This window comes from Ornithodoros turicata, chromosome 6 (assembly GCF_037126465.1).
Source record: "Ornithodoros turicata isolate Travis chromosome 6, ASM3712646v1, whole genome shotgun sequence".
In the NCBI taxonomy this organism is placed as follows: Eukaryota; Metazoa; Arthropoda; class Arachnida; order Ixodida; family Argasidae; genus Ornithodoros; species Ornithodoros turicata.
This window is the reverse complement of record NC_088206.1, coordinates 41,700,168-41,722,084: the sequence shown is the minus strand read 5'-3', so window position 1 is coordinate 41,722,084 and position 21,917 is coordinate 41,700,168. Positions and strand designations below refer to the sequence as shown.

Sequence of the window (21,917 nt, the reverse complement as noted above, 5' to 3'; positions counted from 1 at the left end):
TTCAAATTTTGTCTGTGCTCGAAAGCGCTCATGATTTAGGACGGAGCCGATGGGTTGACTTTTCATCTCCTTCACGTGAACCTTCACTTGAGAGTGGTTCATAACCGCCAAGAAATCGAATGCGCGATAAATGCTGCCATCGCAGAGTCCTCGCAACGCGTAGACAACTATGCGAGAGAAGGGTCTGGTTTCACCTCCAACGACGTCCAGTGTATCGACCTAAAACTAACGCGTTTGAAACCGAAGCAGTTTGGGTGCACGATCGAGCCTCCAGAAATGTTGAAAAGAAAAACAAGGCTCTCACAAACGTCAAACTCCCACCGGATCACGAAAACGAGTGTTTCAAGTATAGCGTGCTGGCACTCTTGCATCCGTTGAGGGGCAAACCAAACGATTATGCCAGATACCGCAAATACATGAATCCTTCGAGTCCGGAGACGAGCGTAACGTACTGGCCGCCCTGCTTCCTAGTCACTTACGAAGACATTACCCTGTGGGAGAGAAAAAACAAAATCCCCATGTACATCTAAGTGTTCGACGAGCAGACCAGTTCGATATCTACTGGACGGGTTTCCTGCACGCTCTATAAAGATGAAGTCCATCTGCTCGAGGTTAGAAAGCATTTCTATGGAATCAGAAAATTTAGCACTTTAATGGGACGAAGTGACTACTTTTATTGCGAGAAATGCACGAGCAGTTATGGGACTAGAGGGGCGTTGGAGCAGCACGAGACGGAAACGAAGTGATTCTCGAAATGCCAAAAGCGGGGGAGATCGTCTCCTTCAACAAGATACAGTACATGTATCCCTGTCCCTATTTGGCGGTGTTGGACACGGAGAGCGTTTTGGAAGAGGACGCGCTCGTTAAGGACGCCGTGAGTGTGCACAGGATGAGCTCGTACTGCATCGTTGTAGTGAGAAGTTGCGACTGAAAAATAGTAGGCCTAGATGGCTATTTGGGACCCAACGCGGCAGAGAAATGCTGCTCGCGCTCAAGCGATTTAGTGATGAAATCGATAGGTTGAACCACTGTCCCTCACTGTTGGTCATGAGTATGGAAGACCACTCTCGACACGAGAGCGCGACGCACTGCGAATTTTGTGCAATCGAATTTAACCGACATACGCGAAAGGTGTCACATCACGACCACACTCGCTTCGTAGAGCCCGGTTCTTCGAATTTTGTCACAACGCTGTGTGATACGTGTAACCTTACGTGTTGTAACACCAAAGAACTTGTCGTGTGCATGCACAACCTGCAATACGATTTGAGCTCCCTTCTCCGCCACATGCACGTTGTTAATCTGGGCGAGCCGTGGATCTTAGCTTCGAGTACGGAAGAGATATGAGGGTTCAACATTGGCGATCTTCATTTCCGCGATACCACGCAGTTTTTCAACCTCTCCTTGTCGAACCTGGTAGAAACCATCCTCGCCAGAGGCGGTGAGGACGCGTTTCATTGTACCCGTCAAATGTATGGTCACCATTTCCGGCGCCTCCTCAGGAAGGGCATTCATCCGTACACCTTCGTCGACAGTTTCGAAGCCTACAATTTACCCGCACTACCGCCAAAGGAAGCTTTCAAACGTGACCTGAACGACCAAGAGATCACGGACGAGGACTATCAGTACGCCCTCAACATTTTCGGATTGTTCGAATGTAAGAACCTCGGCGGTTACACGCGTCTCTACGTCACGCTCGACGCCTGTCAGCTCTGCGGTGACGTCGTGCTGTATTTCAGGAAGATTGCGCTAGAGACGGATATGTTAGATATCCTACGTACTGTGTCCCTCGCCAGCTATGCGTGGGGCAGCGCTCTGAAGCTCACCAACGTCAAACTTGAGCTCATGAGCAATCACGAGATGTACGAAACGATCGAGAAGTGAACCAGGGAAGGCATTTGTAACAGCTTCCACAGATAGTGTCGGGCTAATCACGAGGGGTGCGATGATTGCGATCCCCAGCAAGAAAAGACTTTTATCCAGTACCTCGACGTGAATAATTTGTACCCGTACGCGATGACTTTCCATCTCCCGACAGGTGGTGTTGAGTGGTTCGATCCTTCGAGGTGGAGCGAGGTCGATTTTCTCAACATTGCTCACGATTTGGAAGTGGGCTACGTGTATGTGGTAGACTTGTCATAGCCCGAAGAACTGCACGCGCTCACCAGGGATTTTCCCCTGGCACCCGAACACAGGTGCGTGGACGAGAACGAACTCTCCCCCTACCAGTGACACTTGAAACGGCGGCTGAATGCCCCTCCCACAAAGAAACTATTGCTGACGTGCTACGACAAAGAACGCTACGTCGTTCATTATGCATTGCTCACTCTGTACGTGAGGTGTACGTGTACGTGTTGCTCACTCTGTACGTGTACGTGTGACAGCCTGGAAGAGCAGCTGATGAAAATTGAGGACGACTTAGATCTGTCCTCCTATCCAGTGGACCACCCACTTTTCAATGACGAGCACGCGAGCCAGAAGGGGGAATTTCAAAGGCGAGATGGGAGGCGGAGTTATTTAGGAAGTCGTAGCCATCCGAGCCAAAATGTACAGCATTCTCTTGGCTGGGACACACAAACAGATCGCGAGAGCAAAAGGAGTTAAGAAAGACGTGGTGACGAAACATTTATTGCATGAAGTGTACCAAGATTATCTGTTCCATGAAAAGGCAGTCTCTCAGAAGCAGTGCACCATCCAGAGTATAAAGCAAACAATGTACACCATTTCGAGACTCAAGAAGAGCTTGGTCCCCTACGCCGAGAAGCGCTATCTCGTGGATGCCGTACACTCCTTCCCTTACGGAAGCTGCGAATACGGTAAGCTTTCCTAGTGCTTTGATGCGTATAGGTTTACGATTGTACTCTCTTTTTGTGTAGCATCAGAAAACCCAAAAGAGAGCCGGAGAGCGTCGTCGTCGTCAGGCATCGAGTGACCGTGAAACAAAGAGCAAGTCCTTGTTGCACGCACATATAATCGAGAATAAAAGTTCTAGTCGAGATATGCTTCACTCTCTCTGTCTTTCTCTCGCAGACAGGAGAAGCACAGGTCATCGTGGCAGTGTGGTAGTCGAATGCGTGTATGAAAACAATTACCATTCCGTCATCATGCTGGTACCGTGACCCGCGCAATGACGACAATGCGATGAGATTCCCCATACCTTTTCTGACACACCTGATCTCCTCGTAATGTTCTGTTCATGAGATTAGGTAAGACAGGGAGGGTGGAGGCATCTATCGACCAACTCTTTTGTATGTATTCAATAAAGATGTTTCAGTGAAAGAAAACACAGAGTTCGTCAAAGTTATTCGGACTGTTTAATGCGTTGCATTTCGATAACGAAACAATAACAACAATAAACTAAAACAAACAATAATAAACAACAATAAACAACAATAAACTGGTAACAAAGTTCACGATGTAGACTGCTTGCAAATGTCGCTGCTTCCGCAGGGCGTACTTAATATGAGCAATGGCACGAGCGAGAAGGACCACGATGTCTGCAGCGATGTAGTTGAATTCTGCGTTGGCCAAGCTCACAAATTCGCTCAGCAGTCCCAGGGGTCCGTTCGGAGCAGTTATACAGACGTTCTTGTAACCGGCGTAGATCCGACGCACCATCTCCTGCAGCGGCCCCGGCGAGATCTCTCATATATTGCCAAAGCCTATCATGTCTATCACATAGCGAAAAGCAGCGATGAGGAGCTCGTTGCAGGGGCTTTCGTTGTTGAAACATTCATTCTGCACTTCTTCCCAAGAAGCGTGGGTGTGGGAACAATTGTGTAACGATTGGTAGCTGAACATGTTCACGTATTGATAACGCGAGCGCAGTGCGCGCTGCCGTTATGCAAATACACACGCACAAAGAAACGAGAGCGAAACCGAAACAGAGAAGCCACCCGTTACCGCTAGGAGCGCGTGCAGTGGAAGGAGCAGAGAGCGAAACCGAAACCGCCCGCGAAGAAATGACCCCTCCATCTCGGGGGGGCGCAGTGGGCGCTAGGAGCGGCATGCGTAGCGGCCGCTGCGCGGCGCCCGAGTCACTTGCGCGCTGGATCTCTTGGAGTGCAGATGTGCGCTCGGTCGCTCCTCAGTCCTCGCGCCAGCTCAATTTGTGCCTGGCTGTCGGCGGGATCGGTCACACCTCCGCCGCGGGGAAAAAGGTGAGTGATTTGCAGATGTTTGCGCGTCATTTTACCGCGCTCATTTTCTCGCATGTTTGCCGTAACGGATATTCCCCATATGCGCATGTTTAGACTTGTTTAGCGGTGAGCGAGCCTTTTCTCAGTGTTGACGCATGTTTAGCGTTTTGTGGTTGTCGTCTTGTGTTAGCTGTGTAGTGTTGTGACGCTGTGGTTGGGCCGAACCGGTCGCCCCTAAGCCTTTTCCCCGATGTGTACTGTTTTCTCCATGCTGTTTAGCAGTAGTGGTTAGGCCTTTTCTCTCGCATGCCTAGACTTGTTTAGCAGTGTTGCCATTTTTACCTGCCGCTAGTATCTTGTTGTTCTGTCTTTCTCGCATAGAGCTATGATGGTCGTGCCATCTGGTGTGATGCCTTGCAACTATGTGGCCACCTGTCGTCGATCTCTGCAACTACCTGACGCCGAAAAGCAACATGGCGGTCGCTGGTCACTCGGGCATTCCGGAGCGGTTTCTTCGCCACGACATCGTTGGTTTTCGAATAAATTGTTTCTCTCCACTCGATTTCTATCTATTTTTTTCTTTTTTATAGACACAGGTTGCAGTCAACTCACAGCTTGGTCTGGACACGAGTTAGATGCTCCTCAATTAGTGTAATGACTCCCTGTAGTTTGCTGATTAATTTGGGACAGTCCCAATTAACTCTCATTGCTAATTAAATCATGTTTAGACCAAGTTGTGAGTTGGCGGCAGTCTGTGTCCAGTCCATACTACTAAAATACGGGTTCAGTTCCGGTTCGCATTGCTTGGATTTCGTTCCGGTGCAGTTCCGGTTCGGGCAAGCCAAAAATGGAACCGGTTCGCGAACCGGTTCAACGCTTCCAATTTATATCTCCCATAGAACTGCTTTCATCAGGATATGCGTGGCTAATAGCTTACTGCTGTTGTCTGCATTGATGTTGTTAGTGGTCAGGTACTCGCCTTAGCAAGAGAAAGGAGAAATGGATGAACACTTGCAAATAGCATCCATGCTCGTGGAGCGGTGTAGTCCTGATACTTTCTGTTCTCAAAATATATTTTTTTTCACACGCACAGTGCCAGCAAGATACGCTTAAAGGAAGCCCAACAAGATGGACAGTATTTTACATAGACGGCGGTACTTGCCGGCACACTGAATTCGCAGCGTGAATCGATCTGCAATCGTACCGAATCATGTCGAAAATAAGTCTTCCAGCGTTGCTCTGTCAGAGCTCACAGTAGTGTACCAGTTAATACACAACACAAAGGCAACGTGTCACGACACAATTGCACTACCAGTAAGCAGAACTACATTTCCTTTTCAAACCACGACCAATCAAACAGGCACCGTTCTGCGTGCGCTCCTTCTGCACTTCCCATGTTTCTGACTTGTTTAACTTTTACTGCTCATGTGTAAGGGGAAATTTTGGGCGGTTGCTTAATCACATATTCGTCCTATAGAGCTACACAACTGGCCTACTCTATTCCTGCTTCATTCGTCCGCGGGGCGCTTCCTCTCTGAAGAGCAGACGCCGCAGCGCGTGAGTGGGGCACTTGCCTCAGCGCTCACTAGGACAATGCGCTTCAACATGTTAAAAAAGGCATTGAGTCCTTGTTTGACTGCTAGATGAAAATTTGCGAAATCCATGATATGGATACCAAGGTGTCCTTGTTCGGGTATTGGGAGGCACTTGAGGCTTCGGACTTCCTTAATGTCCGAACCGTTTTGTTGCTTACCAGTTACCACTATTATTTTTTCCGGTTCTGCTCCGGTTCTCTGGCAACCCAAGGTCTAACTCAACTGCTCACGCGCGCTGCACCTGCGTAATGCTAATTTGTGTCCGAAGTAACTTGGAAGTAACTCATTCTTTTTTAAAGTAACTCACTAACTGTGAGTTACATTTCAGGCTGAAGAACTTCGTTATTAACTTAGTTACATTTTTCACACGGTAACTTAACTTGTAACGAGTTCTTTTTGACGGGTAACTTCTCAATCTATGATGGAGAGTACAGTACGCTACCGTAACGTTGCACCTGAAATGAAGATATGTAACATGCAGTGTTGCTGTGAACCACTTCTGTGTCGGCAACAGCAACAAAAGTACATTTGTGTTATTTGAGAAACGCAAGGATCTGCCTGTTTTTAACCCACACACTAAAAAATTTCACACCTCTTTAGGTGTTAAAAGGGCGTATTGCACAATTTACACCCCACACTTAACTGCCATTTGAGTGTAAAGGGGGTGTATCCTGCTGTTTACGCCCTTCTGTCTGCTTTTTACACCCCTTCGTGAGAAGGTCATCCGGCCCATAGAGTGTAAAAGGCAGGTCAGCTGCACACAGCATTTCTGTAATTTTAGCAGCGATGGGACTTATGCACCTTAGCTTCTGTTCGTTCTGTGCTGTGAGGATAGTCCATGCACTCCAGTGTTTTTAAATGTGGCACTGAACATCATGCACATTACTTAGAACTGCACATAATTAAATGATATGCTGCAAATGATGCCAGCCGACTTCTTACACAGGCCAACTACCAAGACCAGTAACTGTGGATATTTTGTTTAGGGTCTCAGAGGTGAACATGGGCATGGCAGTAATGGACTGCACTTAATATGTACACAACCATGCAGGAAAAAAATTGATGAAACTCTTTCAATCTAATGCGGCCTTCGAATGACATCAGAATGGCAAAGCAAAAGCAGATTAAAAAGGGACAGTAGGGACCCCAGTGGGTATTCAGATTCCGGCTGATTAACGTTCTCCTCCCGGCGTACATACTGTATGTGCAAGGATACATCTGAAAATGAAATAGTTTTCGAGGAATTGAATTAAATCGAACACCCGAACCATATCCCGTTTCGGTTTCCTACTCACCGTGACGTCACGAACAGTGAGTGCAAAACTACGGTAATTCGATGGAAGCGAAGTCTAAGTTTCATTCCCATGCGCAGCATGAAACGCATCAAGGCAGGTACAAAAGTTAGAGCACGTTCCCGTGAATATATTCAGCAAAATGACCATTTGACAGAAAAATGACGTCACTACCGGTGTATGGTGCAGCCTACATTCAAGTCACGGTCTCAATCTTTAAATTGCTGTAATAAATTTTCAAAAGCAAAAACAGAGGTACAGCTTTCTAAGGGGTGTAACTGCTTACACCCTACACACTTTACACCCAAATGGGTGTGAATTATCAAACACCATTTTTACACTGGAAAGGGTGTAAAAAAGTTTAGTGTGCATGGTAATCCGCTCAAAATTCACTTTCCTGAAGCGGTTCGAACCGACATTTGGCGCTGCTGCGGAGCTGATCCCCAACCGAACCGCAAAAAATAACAGTTCCGATCCAAGTTAAGGAAAGCCCCCTCATGGCGATTTCGGGTGATGCATTTGGGGCACTTTTTTCTGCCCCGAGCCCGAGCGGCAAGTTCGGGTGCTGCTGTCAGAGCAAGAGCCGCGCGTTCGGGTGATGCACAACGGAGCAGTTCGCTCGCCCCAAGGCAGTTTTTTCGCTCTTGCTGCCAGAGGTCGTGCCAGAACTGCCCTCAACTCTCTTCTTCCGCTCTCGACGGCGAGCATGCGCGTATACACGCATCGCGAATGTCGTCTGCTACGTATTGCTCCTCCGGCTGTGCCTGTCATCTGTGCCTGTCATCTGTTGCGTTCACCATTGACGGCATGGATCTTTACAAAAGTAGTAGAGACGAAACTTCAATTGACACCGATTTTGCGAATGACAAAGAGGAAGACGTCACCTCCTTCTCGCAAGTTATGCTTGTGATCCGAACTACAACAGGCGAAAGTGCACGCCGCCGCCAACGACGCTGCCGTAAGTTCATGAACGCACAATACGTAGCGAGCGCAGCGACCCTCGTAAAAGAGCAGTAGAGCGTCCAACAAATTCGGGTGATGACAGCCCCAGGGCGTCTCCCGTGTAGATCGTGCACTGAACCTGGGCGCTCCTGCTCGGATTACCAGATGCATCACCCGAAATCGCCATCAGTTTCCTGAAGCGGTTCCAACCGGTTTAAACCAGTTCGAACCGATATTTGGCGCTGCTCTGGATGTGAACCCGAACAAGAACCAATATGCCTGAACCTGAACCGAACCGCAAAAAATAACGGTTCCGATCCAAATTAAGGAAGATGGTGTCAACTTCGTTCTTCCTTGTGTGTTTCTTGCTGCATTCAACAGTATGTAAGGAAGGTGCCGCAGGACGAGAGCCCCCGATATTTCGAACAGAGAACAGTCTCTGTTGGAAATATCGGCGGGTCTCTTCCTGTGGGAACAACTTAGTCGAACCAGTATGACGGCAGCATTACTCTGTGTTCTTACTCGGTTGCTCTAATTCAGAGACTCGCCCTTTGGTCTGCGTCACCACTCAGCTGGGGAAGCGGTCCAGTTTTGCTGAAGACGGGCTTTGCGACTATCTCGTCTTCCGTGACGTCACACTGGGTGATGGAGAGTGGGTCTCAGCGACAAGCAGTAAGTTCCCCCTTTGGCCTAACTTTGGCCTAAAAACGCAGTTCAGTCATGTAGCATACTGAAGCCTCGTATTCCAATTACTATTTTCGCTTATTTATTTCATTGAGTGCTCCATGGTTTGTGTTTTATGTGCTTCAGGTTTTGTGTTTGATGTATATAATACAGCATTACGTTTTGGTAGCATACAATCCCATTTGAATACCGGAAATTCGGAGTACAAGAAATCTTAAGAGAGACTACATTATTCCGTATGGATTCAACCCCAGTTGCCCGGTGAAGCAGTAGATTCATATCTATAACCACAATGAAGAAGAAGTGAAAAAGTGATTGGTACGTCAATTGCAGAGCTGTACCCTTCTATACGTTTTGCATTCTGCAGTGTGCCTTAAAGGTCAGATATGCCGATTTTGAAGTGCCGCAGAACTGAGCGATACTCGCGCGGTGTGTTCATTAGCGAACACTGAATATGTGTGCGCAATATCTTAGCCCAACAGTTTGTAGTTTTTTTAGAAAACATTTTTTTTAGTTTCCCCGCCCACCCGCCAGACCGTCGGCAAACCTTGCGCACGGGCGCACCGACGTCACTGCCCTAGGTTTATGTGTCTTTGGCTTGGCATGGAATCTTGGCTTGGCCGCTTTGCTTCCTTGGTTTCATATCTTGCTTTGTCTGCGCATCGTACATGGGCAAACAGCTGTTATGTTATTCCTAAGCCGGAAACAAAGCATGTGAACATTTCTTTGGCAAGACGTCGTTTGGAAAGCGCACTTCCTTGTGCTGACCTTGCCTTTTACGAGCTCAAGCGATATGACACGTGGTATGCCACGGCGAAGTTGTCGAGAATGCGACGGCGCTACGCTGTTAGGGCCAGTTCTCACTTGGCGACGCCCAACGCGGCTTCGTGACCGGGCGGCGGAAATAGACGCGCATTTCCGGAGTAGGGAGAGGAGAGACGTCGAGCCAAAGAAACTGCCATGCCGAACTTCTTTCACGACGTCGGCGACAGCTGCCGAGAACGACAGCTGGCGACCAATTAGGTGACACAGAAAGGCCACGCCGCCTGATTTTTCGTCTGCTTTGGACGACGGAATGCCACAGTGGTGGGAACATAAAAATCGTGCGCGCTGACGGGGCGGCGGAAATGCGCCTCTACTTCCGCCGCCCGCTCATGACGCCGCGTCGGGCGTCGCCAAGTGAGAACTGGCCCTTAGAACAATTCGTCGGAGCATTCAAGTGTTACCTATTATAAGTTGCCAAAAGACCAAGCAGCGCGAAGCTCTTGGCTGACAGCGACAGCAGTGCGGACTGAGTTAAACTCCAAGGATTTCGTCCGCGAATGTTATCATAGGTTACGCGCGACTCCAGAGACAATTTGGAACATCGGCACGAAATCATACGAAGTGAGATGCCCGGCACACAAATTTTGAACGTGCCACGGAGGATCAAGGCAAAAAGCGCGAGCAAAAGTAAGTCGAGGCTCAAATATAAAAATAGGAAGCTGCATGGATCGATTGTCCAGCTGTCCTACTGCGCTTCCTCTGATATAGCCACGATAAACAACACAGCAGTATTGATAATCTAAGTTGTGAATTACCACAGGTGCACGCTGAAGGCAGGGTCTGGCTTGCATCTGGTGCATGAAGAAATTGCTGACACGGTAGTTGCAGTCTAGCTGCCACTAAGAGATTGCTGCTAAGAGTGGCATTGTGATGTTATAATTTGAGCTTTCCCCCATATTCCACTTTTCATGGGAGCTCTCATGCAGACATCTTCACACCACTCTTAAATCTGCCATCAACATTACAACATCTGCATTCAGGGTGCAAAACAAAGGTCGCCATTCCGATTAACTGCTATCTCCCAGTTCAAGCACTTTTGCTGTCCAAACACTGGTTCCTGTGGATGGGGTGGTAAAAGCTTCACTGTCTGATGTAGAAGGTACGTTACATGAGTTCAGTTAATTTGCCTTTTGCACATATTTGTTACTTTTAGCTGAATTACTGTTGGGCATACAATCCTGTCTGACACGTGGAAGCTGATGTCATCTCCGATAACGTTTTAGAATTTTCACTATTATCAACGTCCATTGAGGAAGGTGCCTTTACTATCTGTGAATTTTTGATTGAAGAATACCCAGTATCCATGTTAACACTGTCTACTGTTATTAATTCACTGTCTGTATTCTGATAGCTAAGAAAAATGGGAACTATTTATTTGTCTCAACTTCACACTGGATACTGGTTGGCATGTGAGCTAAGATACCTGCATTCTACAATACTTCTGTTGCACTTGGTACATTACTGCGGCGAATGCAACATTCATATATTTTAGTGGGTGCTCTTCACTAGGCAAAAATACCTGAGCACTGATGTGTAGTCTTTTTATCCAAAGTCCATAATCTTACAGCAAAATCATAGTACGTAGAAGAGCAATGTGCAAGTATCCCGCGATAGAGATGATTCACAACAGAAAGCAGACGTTTGAGAGCATGTAGATTTTAATGAGACGAGACTTTCGTGCAGAAGGCTGCACTTCTTCAGGTCTAATATGAAGTTACAAAATCCCAGAATATATTTAGGCACGTTGTAAGGTAGAGAGCGAGGGTTGGTACAAACATAAAAATAAATATAGACCACTTTACTGTTTACAAACAAACTGCGCCATCAAAGCATGCGCAGGGTTGGTGTGGGCAAAACACACTGAAAGCAGCGTGCGAACGCGTTTCGCAAGTGCGACATCGGCCGCGTTGCACTGCTACACTGCTCTCGATTGTCTCCTTCCGCAATACCCGAATAATTTAGAGCTCTGAAGGGATCAAACAAGTGTTGCTACAAGACGATGTTGTTTATGAACGGTATACAGCACGACGATCCCTTCGCGCTGCACGTCGACAAGTGGACAGCCCAACCACAAAACATGGCGCCGATTACAATCTCATTGTAGATTATCCAATATTTTCGCCGAGCCAGTTCACTTCTGGTACTGTGCAAGTGTACAAGTCACTGGGAGTACACAATTACTTCACCTTAGGCGAAATGTTTTATCGGGACGTTTCTGAAAACAGCGCTGATTTGCTACCGTGCACCGAACCGATTCATATTAGCGTCGTTTATTTGTACACATGCATCGTGAGGGAATCTCACAAAGGCGATGTCAGGGAATTGTTTTCGTTTAACTGATCAAAACGATTCAAACACACAAAAAAAAAAACGATTCACAAAGAAAGATTTCTTCGTTCTGCGCTTCGCAGAAACTGATTAACAGTGATTTCGTCACCCTTTCTTCATCGGGTTGTGCACCCGAAGGATACACGGCTTTGCGGCATGCCCACTTTGCATAAAAACGATCACTCCAATCACTCAAATTGATTGCTGTTTTGCCCACACCAAGCAGACGATCTGCTGACTGCAACGCCACCGAAAGAGTGTGACGTCAAGCGCGCAAACTGGTCTATACAAACATAGATAATAAAATAAAAAGGGGGTACAACTCCATCAGTTTCAAGCCGGCAAGGGAGAAGTTAACAAGACAGACACTGTAGCACTGTTTCCTAGAATGTGTCGCTCGTGAATGCCTTTTGTGCCAAATACTGACCTGGCCACCGTGGTCACTCATGTATTATGCTACACAACTCATCCCTTGTCTGTTTGAAACGGATGGAGTCGTACCCCCTCTTAATTTTATTATATATGTCTCTATTTTTATTTGTATGTTTGTACCAACCCTAGCTCTTCTTGCTCTCTACCTTACAACATATGTTATATATTCTTTTTCTTTTCTTTACTTCATGTTAGACCTGAAGAAGCCTTCTACGTGAAAGTGAAGATGCTCTCAACCGTCTTCTGTCTGTTGTGCAAAACCATTATAAAGTAAACATGACTATTCATTTCTTGTCATTAAATTCTCTTCTTTTTTTTCTGCAGTGGTGAGCAACCCGAAGGACACATGCAAGAAAGGGAGTCTCTTTGGGATGACGAACCCTCATCACCTCATGAGGATTCAGTGGTTGATGAGTCGTTCAATCATCTCAGGCACATGGAAACTCAACAAATAATTCATGAAAAGACAGTCAGTGCTAGCACCCCTACTGCTAGACCCTCCTGCTACCAGTCAGGGATGTTACATTTCAGGCACTCATTCACTTTTCGTGCATTACATGTTGACTTTGTCCCAAGGTGGAGCTCACTACAGCTGATTTGCCTATCTGTTAATGTTGCGGCTTGTGTTGTGTTTTTCTGTTTGTGTGTTCCAGCCTCAGAACAGTTACTTTGGATCAGGTCAGGTACATTTCATTTAGACATGACAAACAGGAAGTGGTGTTTCTCAACACAACTTAGCAGTGGCCTTCCTGCACTACTGGTGCGGCCATTAAACATGAATGGCAAGCCACACATTACATTCACTGTACTTTTATTCTGTGCTATGTAATCCTGTTCAAGTTCTGTAAAAGGAGCGTGTAATGCCACGCAATGTAGTAATATACAGGGTGTTTGCTCTAACGTGTCCAGAAATTATATTTAAAGCGAGCGATAAAAGAAAAGCAAGTGGTACTTTTCTGCTACTTGAGTAAGTAACAGGTACTGCTTCACTAGCACCTGCTTCCTAGTCAAGTAGCTGAAAAGTAGCGCTCGTTTCTCTTTTATCGCTCGCTTTAAATAAAATTTCTGGACACGCTAGAGCAAACACCCTGTAGTTCAGTGATTCGTTAAAGTGGGAGGAATGGCAGCGTATGAATGCAGGAAGGAAACTGTCATGTTATGACAAGTGTTTATATATTCTACATTTAACTACTCATTTCATTTCTTAGCTTTCACCATTTTCGCGTATCGTGTCAAGCCATGTTGTATTAATTTGGAACATGTTCATTTTAGTAGCCAGAGCAGCTGCTACACAGTGAGAATATTAGCCCGCGCGTGTTGGTCTTTTCCACCGTGTCCCTTGGTTTTCCTCCCTGATGCTACACATGTTAAGGATAGGTTTTAGGACCGGTAGTTCCAGCCAAGTAAGAATTGCTTTGCAGGGGATTACCACGCTGGCAAATGAAACATGTGGTTTAAATTATTTGGTGGACAGGAATTGCGCAGCTTCACACAAAAACTACTACTACGACGACGTAAGAATGGTTTCAAATCTAGCTTTCTTGTGTTCCTGACATTATCGCACAAGATGTAGTATCCACTATGATCATTTATATGTGGGGTACGTACAGTGCAATCAACAGATGCTATTTACAAATCTGTGTTTCTTACTGTGTTGAAATGGAGTAGTTTGTATCTGAAAGCCATAGTGAAACACAGGCAGCCAAGGACAGACTTTTGATGCCGTCGAGAAACTTGGCAATACATTGTAGGGACTCTGGATGCTCCCTAAATTTCCAGAACACAGAGATCAAGGCAGGGTTTAAACAACAAGTGGTTGGAGAAATCCAAGTCAGATGCATGTGTAAGCAGTCCGCTGTTGGATTTGCTTCTGTCCGAGATACGTTATCTCAAAGGGGACGCATGGGCGCACTCAGAGTGACACTACGTCTGCCTGTGAAGTACAATGAGGAGAGGGGGAAGATATATAACCCTTTTTTTCTTGTCTGTGGTTCTGTTGGTTAAATTGTTGTTTGCTTAGTAGCATGTGTGTGTATATTCCACAGTCTGCTAATACGAGGGGCGTTCAAGGCAAACCCGGACTTTTCATTTTTCACAAAAGTAAAATGAACTTACAGGCGAGAAATTAACTTTATTTTTCAACGTAATCTCCAGCTGCACTAATGCACTTGTCCCAGCGTTTCACGAGGGCTTGGGTGCAAGCAGCGTAGAAATTCTTACCGGCGCGTAGCAGCCATGATCGGACCGCATTCTTGACCTCGTCGTCGCAGCTGAAGTGGCGGCCCCAAGGAACGCCTTCAGTGGCCCGAAGAGATGGAAATCAGTGGGGGCGAGGTTTGGACTGTAAGGGGGATGTGGCAGCAACTCCCAGTCAAGTTCCTGTGAGGTGCGTATCGTGAGATGCGCGGTATGCGGGCGTGCATTGTCTTGTAAGAGGAAGACTCCTTTGGTGATGAGGCCCTGCCGCTTTTGCTTCAGCGCCTTATGCACATCCCTGAGAACCTGGCAGTAATATGAACTATTGATGGTGGTACCAGTGGGCAGAAAGTCAACATGAGCAACGCCAGTCTTGTCCCAGAAAACCGTGGCCGTGACCTTACTCGCAGACGGGGTGCTTCGGAACCTCTTGGGAGCTGGCGAGCCCGGATGCTTCCACTGTTTTGATGCGCGTTTAGACTCAGGAGTGAAATGGTGCACCCGCGTTTCATCGCACGTGATGATCTGATCAAGGAACGGCTGTCTTTCAGTGTCGAAACGGTACCTTAGCTCTTGGGAGATCTCTAGTCTTCTCTGCCGGTCAAACACGGAGAGCTGCCTCGGAACCCAACGGGCACTAACTTTCCGAAACTGGAGTCGTTCATGAATGATAGTGTTCAACGTTCACACAGAAAGGTCCGTCTTTCGAGCCAGTTCGAGACATGTTATACGTCGGTCCTTGAGGATCAGGCGCTCCACAAGTTGGATGTTCTCAGGAACTCTGACACTGGGCTCTGAGCCGCCCCGGCCGGGATCGTCCTGCACTGATGTACGGCTGTCTCGGAACCGTTTGCACCACTCAAACGCTTTGCTGCGGCTAAGTGTATCGTGGTCATACTGAGCCTGAAGTCTTCTGTGAATTTCAGATGACTTTACGCCTTCATTGACGAGAAACTTCATGACAATTCACTGTTCGATGTGCGCGCTCACCTCGTTGTCGGCCATCTTGTCCAGCACGTGTCTTCTGTTTTGCACAAACTTTGGACCACCACGTGGTGAACGCGGAGGCCTGTCGCGTGTGAAAATGACGAAAAAGACGTAGCGCGAGCCATTTGTACAGTCAGGAGACAGAAAGTCCGGGTTTGACTTGAGCACCCCTCGTAAATACCAGTTGAGGGTTAGCAATTGTGTTGTAGCTGTCTCATCCTGTCCTTGGCTGCTTGTGTTTCACTATGGCCATGCTTGCTATTGCAAAAAAGAGAGAGAGAGAGAGAAAAGACCATAGAAAAACACGAAAAGAGCTACCTAGAAAGCTTCCTGTTCTAGTGTTCACATGGAGGCAATGCAATGAGGTAACATGTTCCATTCATGAACTGTACATAGTAGTACAGATCACAATGGCAACCACTTATTCAGATTTTTCTGGAGCTATTTTGTCTTTTGGAGCTTTGATTGTCCAGCCTATTATTGGAGCTTTGTGTGATTGATATTTTAATATTGCTGATCCTGTACAGTTAGTTAATTTTGAAGATCACTGTGCTAAGGTACAAAAACAGAATTGTCATATCTGCATTTGAATATATAGGAATAGTTTGTAAGTGCATTCCTTGTTGACATTTGTATTTGCACCAGGTCTCAACAATGCTGATTGATGGAAAATGTAAATAAATATATTTAAGTGTCGTCTTTTCTAGTAAGATATTCTCTTTTCACAAAACATAAGTTGCAAGGCAAGGGGTAGTAGGGGCACAATGATGGTAGAGCCTAGCATTCTTTTTTGCCACTTCACATATATTCACTGTTATTCGTCTGCACATGTATGACTAGGAAGGTACAGCATGTGCATAAAAAATAATTTCGTATGCAGCCTCACATATGGTTCAGGAGATTAGATGATGCAATATATATACATTAACAATTGAAGAATGGAACAATCTACACTATAAAATTTGTAGCTCCCAGTCATATGCAGCTTTTACAGAAAACCTGGATTCCCATTTTAAATCTTCATCGTACGATCCGAGACGGCTTTGATACAGTAGCTTATCAATTATTGCTTTTTCTTTTCTTTTTAGTTGTTGTCATGTGTGAGTGTACTTCTTATGTTATTGAATTTATCCACTCCTACAATGGCTCCAGAAGAGCCAGCAGTATCTTGAAATAAATAAATAAATATTAGACGTCCAAGCATATGTAATTGTACTTCATGCGCGATGGTTATGCTAAAGCATAACTTCCATGAAGACTCTAGTTCCACGGGCCCTGTAAGACTGGCCTTTACGAATCGCTTGGTAACGTGTCTCTAACTGTAAAGGTAAGAGGCAGTCGTCAATGCTGCAGACATGGTTGCATCTTACAAATTGCTTATCATGCCCTACATGATAAATATTAAATACGAAGTGACTTGTGCAATAATTCCTGAGTACGGAATTAATTCAGAGGCTGACCATAGTGATGTCAACCATGACGACAGTCACATAAATTGCCTCTAACACTTTTACACCCCATGGGCTGAGTTGTGAGTTGAAATAGCACTATACAGAGTTTTAATGCCCACTGCTTAATTAACTTAATTAACGCCCACTGATTTAATATCTAGGACTTATGCCATGCCCTAACTCTTCAGACCCCGGAAACAACATTTCCAAGTGGCAATATGTGATCTGGTATTTCTTTTGCGTCTCCATGGTGTGCAACCACATGGCTTCTGGAGCTTTCGTGCGCATGTTTTTGTGCTACGCTGCTCACGGTGCTACACGACGCAGCATGACATAGGAGTGTGTGATTCAAAGAAAGCTTCTGGAAAATGCACAGAATCCCACAAAAAGTTTAAAATGTGAGTGGTATTTTGCTTTACGTCGCTCCTCATTCCATAACATTGTCGACGGTGTTACACATTGATAAATCGTACGTAAAATTTGTTCCACAGTATTATGCGGTTTCTCAAATACATAGCATGCTTTTTCCTCCAAAAATAAAACGTTGTCCGCATTTTCTTGCTAAAATGGCTGTCGAAACGTCAGTCTACTTCTTCAAAATAATTGACCGTACACTGAGCAAGCGCTGTAAAGGGGCTAACGCAGACGCGACTTGGTACAAATTGCTCGAGCTCACAAAACGCAAACGACGAATTCCAGTCACAACATCGCACGGAGCTTCGTTCACGAAGGAGTTCGCAGCTGCTGCACTGTTTACTCATCGCGGAACCAGTGGAACCCGGCTGTCCGCCATCTTCAAGCACAGATACGTGAAGCCACGAAAAGCCTTGGCTGGAATCCACTGACAAGTACGGAGGCGCGTACACGTCACAATGCCCGTTCGGGTGCAACTACGTCATAAACATGGCTGCGCTCATGTGTGTTTCGGAATGAATTATCTGTTTTATTTATTTTATTTATTTTTTGACATGGTATTGTGCCGAACTGGGAGAATGAAGGTGCATTTTGGGGAGAGTTGGATAAGGTCTTTCAGAATATCACAACCGTTTCGACTATTTGGGATATCGGCATAGCTGACCTTTAAGGTGAGTAGCGCACAGTTGTATTCTCCTGTGCAACCTACTGTAATTTTTCTTGTGTCTGTTTGGGCAAATGGTTACATGTTCATAAACCGCTTCCGTAGTGATGTCCAGTGGATTCAGAAAGCTCTGAATTCATGAATGATATAATTGCCACTGTCTTAGACCTGCGAACTACCCGAATGCGTATTATTTATACTATGGTTGGTGATGTCATTCAATCAATCACTCATTTTATTTATTTCATTCATTCAAACAATGCACACAATTATCATAGAACTGAAGGAACCAGAGGGAAAATCCCGGTTAAAGGTTCCTTCGTGAAAAGGATCTAAATACCAGTAAAGCAGTAGTTATGAGTTAGGCAAGGCTTCAGTACACATTACAATAAAACAATAAACAAACAAACAAACGAAACCAGGACAGATAAATCGAATCCAATAGATAACTAATAACCAGACAAATTAAATTGCATTACAAATTAACACATGCCTCACTCGATTTCTAAACAAAGAAAAATGACGGATGCTTAATATATCTTATTATATCATGAGATAATTCCCCTATGAAAATGAAATTAGCCTGTCTATTGACATCCTTTGGACATTATTTGGCTTCTTTAGGTTTTGTTTTGACTTTGATTTCCTATAGACAATTGCACCAATTGTCCAAACACTGGCTGTAGACGGAAGTTGGTCTTTCTTTTTCCTGATTGTCTAAAGAGGTTACACCAAAGGAAATCTATTGACTGCCTTTGGTCTTATCTTCTCTTTATTTTCAAAAGAAAACGGTCTATAGGTGGTCTAAAGAATGACAAAAAAAGTGTCCTAACGAAAAAAGAATAAGAAAACTCGTCTAATATGGAAGGTGGAAGTCTAACCGCAGGGTGTGGGCGTATTTGGTCTTTCTGTACAGCGTGGCACATTCAATAGCGACACCACTTTGCGCCAAAACACCCACTGACTCGATGATCGCGCGATTTTTGGCCATCAAACAGGGCAGCAGCGTCAACACATCGCTATGACGTCACGCAGTGAAGTGGGTCTACGTTTACCTTAATTTGCCAGAGCTTTCAGGACGTCCACCTCTGATCATGCAGTTTCCTTCGAGAAAACAGATACCATAGATTACTTGTCTTGCGAGCTTCCAAAAAGTCGAGTGTCCTACTTGCGTCTGTGTCACAATGAAGGGTGAGGTGCCCCAGCTTAATTCGATTACCCACATATCCAACACTCAAGTGAGGAATTGCTTTGAGCATTAACTCACGACAAAGATAACGCCTGTGTTTGTAACTGCTTTCGTTTTCAGACATCCAGTACGTCCACCGATAGGCAAACCTGTGCAGTGAGACGGCTATTTGCATCAATGTGAACCTGCATGGCAAATTACGCACTGCAAAAATTTGACTTTCAATGGACATACTCAATGTCTTAAACAGAAAGCAGTTACAAACACATGTGTTATCTTGGTCGTGAGTTAATACCCCAAGTAATTCCTCACTTGAGAGTTGGATGTGTGTGTAATCGAATTATGCTGACGCTCCTCACCCTTCATTCTGACTCAGAGGCAAGCAGGACACTCAAGTTTGCGGAAGCTCGCAAGAGAAGTAATATATCGTATCTGTTTTCTTGTGGTACGTGCGCCAATGACGGCTATGTATTGTTTCTCAACCCGGGTTAAAAAAAAGACACCAATACACTTTCACACAACACTAACTTAACAGAATTCGAAGAGGTACGCGGTTGCCGCTTTTTCACATCTGTCAATAATTTGCCAAAGCTCCGGCAATAGAAAATGTGTACCCTATATTAAGACTTTCCTATGAGGAGAGAAAAGGCAGATATTTGATAGATTTTCTTTTGAACAGATGTCTACAGAAAGTCGGTACAGCGGGAGTAATCAAAAGAAAACCCAATGACTGTCAATAGATGTTCACAAGGCACTACAAATGTGTGTCTGTGTGAAACAACGCTTCCCGATAGCCCACCATAACAAGTATGTGATATAGAATAGTAGCCAAACTATAAATGACAGATGACTTGAAAGAGAAAATTAATGGCATAGGTTCAAATGATAATAGTCTATAGCATTTCCAAAGACAACGTGTCTATAGCCGGTCAACAGAAAAAAAGTCTATAGACTGTCTGCACCAAATAGCTAAAGTGAGGGAAAAAAAAGAAACACCTCTATCCAAATAAAGTCTATTGTCTGTTTGGACTTTTTGCTATATAAATTCAACAGCACGTCCATAGATTTCTTCGTAAGGGTTGGTTCCACTCACAGACTCCTCGAAACAAAAATGACAGCCTCCCATAGTTTGTTTGCACCAAAGGTAAGTCCAACCTACACAGTAAACTTTTCTGGTGCAAATGGCTTGTCCCATGGCGCACGCCTTTTTGGTGTTACACTCAAATGATGGGTGTTTTCTAATACACCCTTTACTTAAGTGTATTCCTAATAAAACACTGTTATAATGGGCGTTTAAAAACAAAAACACCCTTAAAAGGGGACTATTCTGTTGAAAACACCTTTTATGATGGAATTGTTTGCTGGCACGTATTCCGTCGCAAATAGCTAGAAGCTTCTGCGGCAGCATGCCGAGATCAGTGGCCGAGACATACAGTTCGACGTTCTTGCTTCTATGGCAAGCACCACCCTGAACACGGCAGACTTCCAGCCGTGGTTCCATCGTAGAACCTAAACCGGAGCGCAGCGCGTCGCTGGCACGCGTCGTTACCTTGGTAACACTGTGGGACCAGCGTGAGTGCCGAGGCTTGAAGAGACTTCGGGCACCCTCAGTAGCCTATATTGACGTGTCGGATGGATCATATACTGAAATACATAAATAAATAAAATAATAATGGTACCGTGATGTAACGGTGACGGGAATGCGTTTTTGCAATTAACATCCACGCTTGCAACGCGTCAAAAATATCAGCTAAATACCTAGCATCCTTCCCGGTGCAAATACTGTGTTTTTAACACAGGATATCGTCTATAATGTGATTACTTGCTGAGCGCAGCTGTGAAACCAGCATAAATTTTCTCTCACGAAATAAAACACCATTTTTAGCACCATATTTCCAATTCAATTGGGGTGTAAAAAAGGTGTATTAGACGGTAAACACCTGTTTCAACACTCCACTTTACACCCTTAGTGATCGATATTGGATAAAACGCGGTGTATGTCGATATTACACCTTTAGTAATGCTCTTCTTGCACCCTTTGCGGAATAGAAAATGGCGTTTTTATAAGACTACACCTTTTTTGAGCAAATAAAGGTGTAAAATCATTTACTGTGTGCCACCTGCACCAGCCCTCGTGCGTTGGTTCGAACTGAGGTGACTAAACTTAATTTTTGTCAAGATGAGATTAAGGTTTAAGATGCGCTGAGTTAGGGTGAGTATACGCTGTAAGAAATTATATCATGAATGTCATGATATGGGACATGAGGGGAAAACTGCAAACCAAACGTGATCCTAACAGCACGGTTTTGTATTACCTGAAGAGCACGAAGATGCGTTTTGAAAGTTAAGCCCGGAACAGGAGCACAGTAAAATAAGTGGGAATGTATACGGGCATAATATAAGTTGAGTAAGATCGACGATGGAAAAAAAACTTTCGGGTTCTCACAAGAACACTTATACCATATGAAATCCTATGGATAATATGATTATGTGCAATGTAAAACGAAGTGTCTGTCAAACATGACTCCTAAAAATTTGGTTTCATGACGAAATTGTAATGAACTTCCCAGAAGGGATACTGAAGTGGGCGTGACAACATTATGCTTATGAGAATAAAAAATCACTGTTTTTGTTTGCGTTTAACTGTAATTTATTAGTATGACACCAGTGAACGAGATTACCAATGTGTTTATTTAATTTTAACGATAGCTCATCGATATCCTTATCAGTTAATAGTAAAGTAGTGTCATCTGCATACAAAAATGCTTCAGAAAATTCA

At 45.0% G+C, this 21,917-nt stretch overlaps 1 protein-coding gene across 1 annotated transcript in view; it reads left to right on the top strand.

The window, feature by feature from the left end:
* The window catches only part of LOC135397915 (uncharacterized), a 420,422-nt gene that overhangs the window by 342,868 nt on the left and 55,637 nt on the right, over positions 1–21,917 (top strand). The window contains exon 10 of the mRNA XM_064629413.1: positions 8,509–8,640. Coding sequence (XP_064485483.1) covers positions 8,509–8,640 — 132 coding nt within the window. The remainder of the gene's footprint in view (positions 1–8,508; positions 8,641–21,917) is intronic.